This window comes from Mya arenaria, chromosome 13 (assembly GCF_026914265.1).
Source record: "Mya arenaria isolate MELC-2E11 chromosome 13, ASM2691426v1".
Taxonomy (NCBI): Eukaryota; Metazoa; Mollusca; class Bivalvia; order Myida; family Myidae; genus Mya; species Mya arenaria.
Genome location: NC_069134.1, coordinates 37,225,642 through 37,237,824, shown reverse-complemented (window position 1 = coordinate 37,237,824; position 12,183 = coordinate 37,225,642). Strand labels below are relative to the sequence as shown.

Here is a 12,183-nt window from a genome sequence, read left to right as displayed (position 1 = left end):
ACTTAGAGGGTAGGAACCCCTTGCAGCTGTAACCTTGAAATAGGACAGCTACGGGTCATGTTGATGTTAATCAAGGAATATGACATAATAACAGTAGATCATTATCTTGAAGAATAATGAGTGCAAAACATATATATATTTTCTTTATTTTTCTATTTCAATGGACTACCGTACTTGTTATAAAAACTAGTGTGTCTGTGTAAAAAATACATGTTATGACATCAAAGATATCAAAAACAATTTCTATTCTACTAGAAATATCACAGTTTTTTTATTTGGTCATCATACACGTATAGCAGGCCGTAATACCGTAAACAAGATATGATATTGACAAAGTGGATTATCATGAAACAATATATTATTTTTGCAAACAGAGCATTGACGCAAACATTTTCACCACACAACCTGCAACTTACTGCCTATGGTAAACAGTACCAAAATCATCACTGTTCAAAGCTTTTGTATACAACACCCTGACACTCACATTCTTGCCTTCAAAACAAAAAAAGCAGACGATTTAGCTACAGATAAATAACTTTAGCCTTATAAATGTGTTTTTTTGAAGTAATAGCTACTTGACACAAATTCCCAGTAAAAAAAGCACCAAGACATTGCTAATATATTTTATAACTGTACCTTAATCATATGCATTTTTTTGTTTTCAACATAAAAGTCAAATCAGTAGAACACACTTATGCTTTAAAATTTGTAAAAATAATTATGGCATCACTACATCAGCCTATATTGTGCGCCTTTAAGAAAACACAACAAACACAGGAAAAACAAACCTGTGAGTTCCTCAAGTAAAATCACTCACGAAGGTTATATAATACCATTCCACTGACATTTAGGTTGCATAAGCTGCGAGTAACTCAATATCCACTTTGCAGTTCCATAGCTGACTGAATCCAATACAGTCGAACCCTGTTGGCTCTAACTCCTAAAGACCGGCGAAAATACCTCGAGCCTCTAAAAACCCCGAGCCAAACGGAAATGTTTACATTCAGTATAGAGAAATCGGTCCTTTACTTTTTAGTTTGAGTCAATGAGGAATTCGAGCCAAGCGAGTACGAGCCAACAGGGTTTGACAGTACAACTAGACAGCTTTCTCAGTCAATCTCAATACAAGTACAGTCGAACTCTGTTGGCTCGAACTCGCTTGGCTCAAATTCCTTGTTGGCTCAAACAAGATGTAATGGACCAATTTCTTTACACTGAAGATAAACAATCTTGCTTGGCTTGAATTTTCCAAGGCTCTAGGTATTTTCACCGGTCCATGGGAGTTGAAGCCAATGGGCGTTGACTGTATGTACATTATACAAGTGTGAATGCTAAATTATTATCCTAGCCTAAAACTAAATCAAAGCTTGAATCCATCTCAATTACTTTGAGAGACATCAGGATCGCTTGCCTTGCCTTGCTGTATCCATGTCAACGAGTCTGAGGGCTTCTTTAAAGGAAAGCTTCTTTTTCTTGTGCTGTTTGATATACTGAAATGAAACAAAGGACTCGGAATTGACAAGGAAGTTCCAGAGTGACAGTCATCAACTTGGTGCAAGAAATCAATGAGTGCAATTAAAATGCACTACACTGACTGACTTCTTGCACCAAGGTGACGCAGTATAATATATAAATGCAAGTCACCAACATAGTGTTTATTACGTAATTTATCATGTGGTATTCACACCGAAGGTCTCCATTTATTTCCATCACAATCTTGGATACATTGTAACATGTTTTTTAAATGACGAATATTATCAGATCAAAACAAATTATGTTTTATCATGAACGTCATGTACACATGTATATTATTTCTTATTAATTACAAAACAAAATTCAATCAGACTTTGTATTTCTTCCTGGTTGTCCTGTTAGAGCACTCGCTTCTCACCTAGGCGAACCGGGTTCAATTCCCGGCCTGGGCGCATGTGAGTTTGGTTTGTGGTCACCAAGCCAGACAATTGGGTTTCCTCCAGGTACTCAGGTTTCGCCCACAACACAAGACCACACTCTCACGTTACATCGTGCCAGCAAGAATGGTTAATATAATGCTGTTATAACTTGTTTCACAATTGTTATAAAAAAATATTTCTACCTTTTTAGTATCTTCGAGTGTAGTATACTGGTACCGAGGCTGGATTTTCTCCGTCGTCTGGGTTTGTATGTGTTTCTGCATGGCAATAAACTCCCTCGTTAGGTCCAGCTGTGACTTTAACATGTCATGGAGGGCTAACATGGCTGGGCTATATGATGTCATGGCTGTAACAGAGGGATTTCAAATACTTTTAAGTTTTAACCACAGCTTCTAAAAACCAACGATTTGCTGGTCTAGACCGATTTTGACTTTGCTGGGCAAATTCTGGCAACAAAAAATAGCTCAAAAATCAGTCCGAAAATAGTTTGCTTTCTTCAATTTCTTCAGTTTTAACATATTTTCAAGCATTGGATGTATTTTGTGCTTCTGAGGAGTCACTCTACAAAACATGACAATGATGATAATTTTAGTGTTTACACATTGCCAGCCCACATAAAAGCTTCATTCTCACAGATTGAATTGACCGTTTTGACAACTTTTTATTTTTGGTCTTGGAATGAGCCAATTCTTGCGTTAATGTCTGAAAACCAGTAATATAAGACTGCTGACAAAATATCAGACGCAGTTGTCATATTTACGTTTGAAAGTTAATGTATAATGGCTATAAGCATTACTAAGGCTTTAAGACAAATGAGTTTTTTGGCTTAAAAAAATAATTTTAAACATAAATTTATATGAAAACCTGCGATCTGATCTTTTGTCAGCAGTCTTATGTCTCTGGTTTCCAGACATTTACGGAAACAGTTACTGTTTCTAAGATAAAAAATATATAAACAGTCATCAAAATTAGACTTTTGGATGAACAAGCCCAAATTCTTATACTATTGCTTAGCATCAAATTTTTTAACAAACTCTGCTATATAAAATTCAGAATTCGAGCAAGCCCTGAAGACTTTATACCAGTACAGGGCGTGTGGATTTGTGCTAATTTCGACCACTGTACAAGTTGTCAAAACAAAATCTGTGAGAGTGCAGCTTTAACTATGTTACAAAAAACTATACAAACAGACAAGTATTCAAGTTCATAATAATTATACATTTGGGTATATTTCAACATACTTTTAAACAAAAAACTTTTTTTCTGATTTATTTTTATGATTAAAATCACAAAGCCTTGTGATTTTAGACAAGTATCCAAGATCATAAAATATTACCAGAATACATTTGGGTATATTTCAACATACTTTAAAACAAAATGTTGTTTTTTTGTGACTATTTTATAATAAAAATCAAACAGCTTTATGCCTTTTAATCTTTTAAAACTTACTTAGCTTATTTTTTTAATCTTTGCTAATTCCACTCACCTTCCAGTGCATCGGCAGAGACCACGTGTGCCGCTATGGGTGTGGGGTCTACAAAGCCAAGCCCATAGGGCGCACCTGGAAATGAGAGCCCAGTCCCTTGGGTGTTCCAAGAGAACAAAAGCCCCTCCAGGGAGGTCTGGACTCCCTCTGTGGTCATCCCACGGGGTTGTCGGGGGGTGATGTCAGATCGTGTGGTGTTTGAGGGCACCAGGCTTGAAAAAACATCCAAATAAGTTAGAAAATGTTAACTTGATCAATGATATGTGTAGTTAGTGCTTGTAGAAAATGTACACATGTATATGAAATACAAGTTTTACTGTCGCTTGATCATGTTTTGACATATAAATCTATACCTACTGTTAACCATCTGGGGCTGATTTCTCGAAACTTCTTTTCTGTCTGTAATACCAGGATTAAGCTAAGCTCACAATTTTTATTCTTCGATTTGTGAAATATTTACTTTTTTAAATTTTTTATGACTGTTTATTAGTTATCTGTCGGATAATCATAAAGAACATAAAGTTGTTTTTTTCTAAAAGATAGAAATTTCGCTGACAAAAATAAGCCACTTCAGTCTGTTAGGCTTAAGAATTTTCGAGGAATCAGGGCCAAAGGTTTCTGTCTGAAATTTCATAAGGCATGTAGGGAGGGGAGGGTTTGAAGGAATGTTCACTGATGCCGGCTACTATTTTTTTAAATTTTAGCTATCGCTATCACAGTGGTGAAATTTAATGTATTTTAAACAAGTTTACAGTTCTGTTGCTTTGATTTAGAATTACCTGCTACAATCCGATTAACATAAAAAGATAGTTGCGAAAGAAGTTTAATCTTTTCTCTTCATTATTTTTTTGTATTTCTAAAGTATTCTGACATCACACTTTAAAACTAATAGCAAGTTCGTTTGGTTTCTTTGACGTCTGCAATATTTTATGCCAATAGTAACCGGTAGACATTTTTTACAAAACATGTGTTAGACAGATAAAAGATAAATCTTTTATTATGCCTACAACTTGCTACAAGTTTTAAATGAAGCTAACCTTTTCGTAAAGTCCTCAGAATATGAATCATATTCTGACTGCTCTGATTTTGACCTCGTCTCTGTGTAGGTCTCTGTATCTGATTCCGTACTGTACTCCGTATAACTGGCCACCGAATCCTCCCCACTGTATCGAGTTTTCACTTCCGACGCCGAAGAGTAACGCCTATCACTGCTGTAACCTATCCGTTCAGAGACACTGTCAAAGTCATCAGTGTATGTTGCCACAGTTGGTCGAACATCTTCGATTTCTGACGGTATTTCAGTTGCACTGTCATCATATCTGATGTTAGTTTTAGTATGCTCAGTGTGTATTTCAGAAATTTCACTCGGCACTTCTTCAATTTCACTTTTAACATAGTCATCATATTCACTGTCTTTTCCTGACTGATGACCAAGCAAGTCATCAACGGTCTGAAGATTAAATGTACCGAAAAAGTCATCATCTTTACCACTGTCTTTCTTTTTACTAGACTTTTCCGACTTTTTCCCCTTCTTTTTCGACCTACCATCAGACCTTTCTGACTTTTCACTTCTATCTTTTCCTTTCTTCAAACTTTTGCCGGATTTAAAAGGAGAATTCTCTTCATGTGAAGATTTAAACACTGAGCCTTCGTTACTCGCTCTAAATGGTGAATCATCTGACCTTGCCCTGAAGGGACTCGCACTTTCAGCCGCACGGAAAGGAGATTTATTTTCCTTATTCGCTTTAAATGGGGAATCTCTGTCATTTGCTTTAAACGGTGATTGGCTAGATTCATTCGCTCTTAATGGCGATTTGTCCTTTTTCCCACTAGCCTTAAATGGGGAAGTATCTTTTTCAACAGATTTCTTCCCTTTATCTTTTTTCTTTCCTTGATTCGGTGATTTGGCCCCCGATCTGGATGATTTTCTTGCAGTAGAGCGTACGGGCGAGTCACTGCGGGAGAGCGGGGTCTCGGGTCTTGGTGGGAGGTCTTCCTCGACTGTGGGTCCCAAATCATCAAGGTCCATTATCACTGTGAATGGAAAAAAGTTTTATAATAATATCTTGACTACCTGGTACTGCCTTAATCACGAGAAAAACACAATTTCTTTCACAAGAAAAATGGTATGTTCATCATTATATAAATTTGCTTTTCACATGAAATTACGGAGATTCTATTCTCTGTTAAATGTAAAATATCACCAAGAATGTGATACATTAAAAGTATTATCAAATCAATTTATAAGAAAGAGCACAAAAAACACAACATATAGTGTCAGCTACAAAACCTTTAACATACCAAAATAAGGTAGTGCCTCTTATAGTTTACTGATATCATACTATTTTAGTAGTTCTTTATTTTTCTTTCTTTCAAAATATCATTTGAAACTAGAATTCTGCATAACGAATGTCAATGCTTGCCTGTTTTTTCTCAGTCTAACATGAGGGAAAAAACTCTAAATGAAAGCTGCACTCTCACAGATTGACAGTTTTGACAACTTTTTTTTATTTTTTGTCTTAAAATGAGCCAATTTTTCTGTAAATGTCTGAGAAACAGTGATATAAGACTGCTGACAAAGGATCAGATCGCAGTTTCTCATGTATTTACATGTACATTCTAACATTGTTGTTTTATTCCGACAAACTCATTTTTCACAAAGCATAAGTAACGCTTTTAGCAATAAAATAGCAATTTTCAAACGTGAATATGAGTAACTGCAATCTGATATTTTGTCAGCAGTCTTGTATCACTTGTCTCCAGATATCTACACCAAATTTTGACTCATTCCAAGACAAAAAATAAAGAAGTTGTCAAAACGGTCAATCTGTGAGATTGCAGCTTTAAATCTGAGTTATGGCCCTTGCTATACATATGTGTATTATTTCTAGCAACATGTGTACCAAATTTCATTAAAATATCTGGAATGTTTTTAAGAAATGGCTTAAAATTAAATAGTTTTTGCATGCTGCAGAAAACCACACTACTCTCCTACGCACAGGGTAAAGAAGGTAGAAAAAACAGCTCTATATATGCTTAACAAATATTGCTCTCCCTGAGCCAATTTCTGACCACTAGGCACAAGAATTAAGGCTACCACAATATTTCGACTTTTTTCTTCGAAAAAAAGAGGAGATGTTAAATAAAACAGTGAACTCAAATTAAGTCATTTCACACGAACTTAATATAATCTACCATGATGTTTGAATCTTACGTGTCAACTACTTAAAGAAAATAATTGTTTTGGTAGACAGACCCTGGCTGATCAGCTAAACAATTGAAGTTTGATACTCTGTTGAAATTAATAACTTTTTAGATACAGGAAAATTTCCTTACTATATTTTATTTAAATTTAACATAAACACATTTTAAACTGCAATACTGTTAACAAAAACACCCTATAAAGTATCATTACAATACCGTTATCGCTTGAAACATAATTATAAAATATTGTACACTATTTTCTTCGAAGGTAATAAATGATTATGACTATATCTCGGCTATTAAAAAAAGGACAGGCTGAGGCTATGTAAACATTAGAACCATATCTGATCAGCAAGGGTTGTCGTGTTTGACAGCTATAAACTCCCACCCGAGTGCAGTGATCTTACCAACATGTTTTCTTGGAGATTGCATGGAGTCTGATAGGATTATGAGCAATATAGCAATACATGTAGGTAAAGGCAATAAAGCAATACATGTAGTTAGATAAACAACAGAATAGAATGATTTATATCATGTACTTGATGCGCTTGCTCAAATCTGATACGTTTAGAGCCAGTTCTCCAAAATGGGAGCCTCTGTAGAATTATGAGCAGACCTGTAAACAAATCATGTTATTTAAAATACTAAAACGTAACTATTTGTCAAAAAATCCCTAAATAATATATATTATAGACTGGTGAAGAGGTGTATATTTAGTTTTGCTGATATATGCTATCAATTAAATATACTCTTTTTCACCAGTCTATAGCTGTTTATTATACCATACCATTCATTCCGAAGTCAAACTCCTCCGCCACTTCGTCAATGATTGAGTCTGCTACATTGGAATCATCTGAATATGACCTCAACACTCTTGGGGAGGGGGACCTTCTCCTTAACCCTGGGGAGTTCCTGTCCCCTGCCCTGGGGCTCGGGGAGGGGGTACGGCGAATCATGGGAGGCTTACTCTGGGGTGAGGGGGAGCGATGCTTGCTTGGGGTCTTAGCTGAGGGCTTTGGTTGACCAGTAGGGGAGGGGCTTCGGTGGCCACGTCCAACTTTCAGTGGTGGGGAGGGGGTGTGCCGAGCTGGACGACGTTTGTGCTGGAATAAGATATGAACACATTAAGTGATTTACAGCTTACACATATACCATGATGCACAGTTAACATGGCCAGAAAGTCAACAGTGATATGCTTGTAAATAAATCTGACATTTTATGAACAATTTAAAATCAAGATGGAGAAACTGGATTATCCATGCATTTTGTAATACCATGAAATAGTTGTAAGATTAAAAATAGTTTATACAACAATTTTTTAGTTTTGTTTATTGTAAGTCACATCCTCTTATTACTGTTTATAGATATATATCGATTGCTATAGGGCATTTTTTCAGTTATAAAACATAAAACTAAACCTGTTGCTTTGGTTTATCCATGCTGTCAGAGGAGGAAGGGAGACCACCCACAAACTCTGCCAGGCTCTCCTCTTCGGAGGTAAGAATAACATCGGTTGAGTACTTCATAGAGCTCTTCAGTTGGAAGGGGGAAGCTGAACGGAAGGAAAAACTGTCAACAATCTTTTGAAAGCCAGAGTGTAGAAATGTTGGTATACAGGGATTTGGATTTTAGCCATCAACTTGTGATATATTTGGTCTGATGTTTGGCCGAGGGGGCATTCAACTTAAGATATGTACGATATCTGATTGGCTGTTGTGGGATTTTCAGGATTTCCGGTTTGCAGGCATTCTGATTTTGACAGCCCGCTGATGTCACCCAAGTTTAAAGTGGGAGTTCTGCAACTCATTTCTAAATGTCAGGCTAGGTCACTCACATCTAAGTAGGGAGAAATCTATTCCATCCATCTCCAACACTAACGACCCAAGGGTAGGACACCAGGTGACCTGAACAGCTCAAAGTCATGGTGCGAGATAAAAGGAGGACGGAGAAAGATCAATATCTATTGATAGTCAGAATATTTGAATACTGATATCATACATTCAGAGCATATAGCAAATAAACATGACTGCCCTAAAAAAAAGAATATTGAAAACAAATTAAAAGAATTAATGGCCATCAATTATTTGCCTTTCTCTTCCAATTTTAAATATGAATAGCCATAAATTATTATTTCACAAACCATAAGTGATTATTCCAAACTTAAATTTAGGACAAGTTTAAAATCTGAAATTATTTCATAATGTTTGAATATTTATTTCGAAGTTGTTCACAATAACCTTTCTTTTGTGGTGTTGTAGCACTCTGTCCTGGCCGCCAGCCCGAACCTGGCTGTGTTGGTTTTGTTGCCTCATTTTGTTTAGTTGTCTCCCTTGCCGGAGTGGGTGTGGCTGCTGCCGGGGAGGGAGTGGCTTTCTTCAGGAACTTCCCACCATCTCGTCCAATCTTCACACTCTCAGTTGTGACTGAGTCTGACAGCTGGAATTGAGAGTGAAATAGTGCCTTTAAACTGATGTTAGGTGGAAATTTTTCTAAGAAAAGTGTTTAATTATCTTGAAACTGAAAATACAATTATTCACGTTTTGAAAAATATATACATTATTGATTTCAGGAGATTGGTTCAAGTACCCGTGGTACTTCAGTATTCAGGTGGATTAGTTTGGCGGGACACGAGTAACATGATTTCCTTGTGTTTTTGTTGGTATATGGGGAAAACTATTCTGTTTTCGTCACTCGAGGTTTTGTATTTGGTGACATTAGAAGGGTTTTTACATTGTCTGAAAGTGAAGATATAAATTTGATCATATTTCCCGCCCATCCCATCCCTATTTTCAGGCTGATTTTGCTGTATCATGTGTTCTATTAATGTGTTTATTTATTTCATTTACAGAGTTCCCACTGTGAGTCCCTAACATAAGTTACCTTTATGATTTGAGATTCACCGTATATTCAGTTTCGTTCCAGGGGCTTCATGATTTTTACCAAGATACTAGCCGTTAAAGTTGCTGCTGACTCTAAGAGCGACGTGGCCACGATTGACTTAGGTTACGATCCAGATGTGCTAAGACGCTATATACGGTAACCAATCTTCCAGCATCCTAATACTGTCTTTTCCTGTGTACATGTTCACCAAATACAATGCCAATTCCTAAACTGTTTGTGTTTTTGTATTTTGAGATTAGTGAATAAATAGTTTACTCACGTATTGAGTGAGTAAAAAGTATTTAATTACTTAACACAAAGTCCTCTTCTTAGCAACATTTTTATATTTCAAGAGGCAATTTTTAAATTACATAATAAAGCCACACCAAATTAATGATTCATTTAACAGATTAACTGTACCTATTTTTCAAAAAATGCCAAACAAATGTTTAATTTTTTTTTCAACCACTCCTATTTTTCACTTAAAATAAAGAAATAAGCCAAACAATGCATTCTTATGAAGCAAGATGTTTCTGTTATGACATCCAAAGAGTGAAACCGGTACATAAAATTAATAATATACTTGTCTATTCCTTTAATCTACACTTAAATGGATGCATAATGTAATTAAATCAGGATTATCATTATACATTTATAAGTTTTATCAATTAAATAGGATCAAAATTATTTTGTATTTGCTTGTTCATCTTTTTAAAAAAAAATGTATTTTATTGCGTGAGCTGCTCCTACTTTTCATGACCAAAACCTGTCAAATTAAAACTGAAAAATAAAAAAAATACTATGCCAATGTCTTTGAAATGAGCAAGAATAGGAAGGCCTAATCAGATTATCTTCAATATTGTTAAGTAATCAGTGAATGTAACAACTGTAACAACCTGGCAATTTATACAATACCTGATCACCAACAGCTGACAGCTTCAAGTTGCCATAACTCTCATCACTCTCAGAGTCCAGAGTGTACGACTTCCTGACAGCAGATTTCTGTTGGAACTTGCCGGTCAAGGCTGAAGCCTTGTCCAGGGCGCTTGACACCTGCCGTCCACCTGACTGCTGACTGCCTGGGCGACCAAACGACTGACCTGAACTGGCTGCAGACTGACCACCATACCTGTAAAATTTAATAGCTTTTTATTTTATTTGTAGAAAATTGAGAGAAATAACCCACCAAAAAACAGCCAGAGAAATGAGACATACGCTTTACATATGTACTGATATGTTGACGGCACTATAATGTGCACAAAACAATTATAACTTATAAGAATGTGTTGAATAGTTGAAAGGTTAGAAATTTTGCATGACTCTACCATCAACTTTATATCTTTGACAATACAACTTTAGCCTTTTTTCTTCATAAAATAGAAACACTAAAAATGTCAATCAAAACTTCTGTAAAAATTGTCTCACTCTGTACATACCTGGGTTTTACTGTTGAAGCCGCTGGACTTGGAGACACAGCAGATGTTTGGGGCTTCTTCAGAAACTTGCTGCCAGCTGTATTGTTATTTCCTGCTGGGCTTGAGTCTATTGTATCTTGGCCAGGCTTCTTTTTCAAAAACTTGCTTCCAACTGATGCAACTGCCTGGGGTTTAACTTCTTCAATATCACTGCTTATAGAGATGCTTTCCCCAAGGTCTTCAAAGTTGACAGACTTTTGAGATTTCACTGTCTTCTGTGTTAATGAGCTGATGTAGGCCTACAAAGTATTTGAAGATCTAACAGAGTGAATGAACCATACATGCTATATATAAAGTACTTTTTACACATCAATGTGTGGCACAAGTTTAATGAGATTGAAATAGTCCTAGACCATATACAGTAATTTTTAACACACAATAAAGGCAAGTAGTGGATTGCCAAAAAAATACTAATAAAATTAAAACTATAGACGCAAAAGATCATTTAAAGTCTGGTGAAAGTACTAAAATTTTAAAAACAATGAAATGTTTGTTTTTACATTCAACTCATCTTCAGGTTTTTCTATTTTCTCTCCACGTAGCTGGCTGTTCGCTTTCTGGAGAAGCGCCGCTGTCGCTCCAGCATTCCGTCTCATGGTTGGTATTATTCTCCACAGTGGTCACACCTAGGTCTACGACAGAGTGAATACAGCTAAAATTAAACAAAAGTATAAATATATAATGAAAAAGTGTTATTTGAGTGCATATCTCTCAATGATTAATCGCAGAATAACTGAAATATCATAAAAATCATGAAACGACTTGCCCACTGACAATCTAGTAACAATTTTGGAGTGAAATTCATTACACAGGAGCAAGATGCAACACATTTTTAAAAGGTATGAATATTATTGATTTATTGTGATCGGTGTCACAAATTTTGTGAATGGAGGATGCAAACAACTTTATTTTTTTACTGATAAAAAATGAAAACAAACCGTCATTTGTAAACATCAATAGACGCTTTACCTTACTAAATTTTTCAAGCGTCTCAATTCAAACCCATACCCTACAGACATGATGTGATTCCCGTAGTTAATCCGTACCATACTTTACAATGATTCTCGCTGTAATTGTTAATTTTACAGAGGTACCAGTTTACAGTATAACGTAATGCAGATATTCCTAAGACTAAGACCAAATCCGACATAAGTGGAGGCGATGAAAGGAAATAATACAAATACATCTAAAAAATTATGTATTATGGACGGGTAACAGGTTTGCT

At 35.8% G+C, this 12,183-nt stretch overlaps 1 protein-coding gene across 1 annotated transcript; it reads right to left on the bottom strand.

Moving 5' to 3' along the window:
• Positions 1-1,039: 1,039 nt before the first annotated feature.
• On the bottom strand, positions 1,040-11,911 carry LOC128213272 (serine/arginine repetitive matrix protein 1-like). The gene is made up of 11 exons (XM_052918860.1): positions 11,897-11,911; positions 11,459-11,610; positions 10,920-11,197; positions 10,399-10,612; positions 8,841-9,039; positions 8,022-8,155; positions 7,391-7,706; positions 4,437-5,433; positions 3,400-3,611; positions 2,096-2,259; positions 1,040-1,490 (listed from the first exon to the last, which is right to left on the bottom strand). Exons 2-11 carry the CDS (start codon positions 11,552-11,554, stop codon positions 1,398-1,400), a joined length of 2,703 nt encoding a protein of 900 aa, XP_052774820.1. The 5' UTR covers positions 11,555-11,610; positions 11,897-11,911; the 3' UTR covers positions 1,040-1,397.
• Between the last annotated feature and the right edge of the window lie 272 nt (positions 11,912-12,183).

Bases quoted from the DNA above. Each gene is read 5' to 3' on its own strand.
- LOC128213272 (XM_052918860.1), bottom strand. From the start codon at position 11,554: ATGAGACGGAATGCTGGAGCGACAGCGGCGCTTCTCCAGAAAGCGAAC. The intron at 8,156-8,840 runs GTTATTGTGAAC...CCTTCCGTTCAG, and splicing joins TACAACACCACAAAAGAAAG to CTTCCCCCTTCCAACTGAAG. The intron at 7,707-8,021 runs GTTTAGTTTTAT...ATCTTATTCCAG, and splicing joins TGGATAAACCAAAGCAACAG to CACAAACGTCGTCCAGCTCG.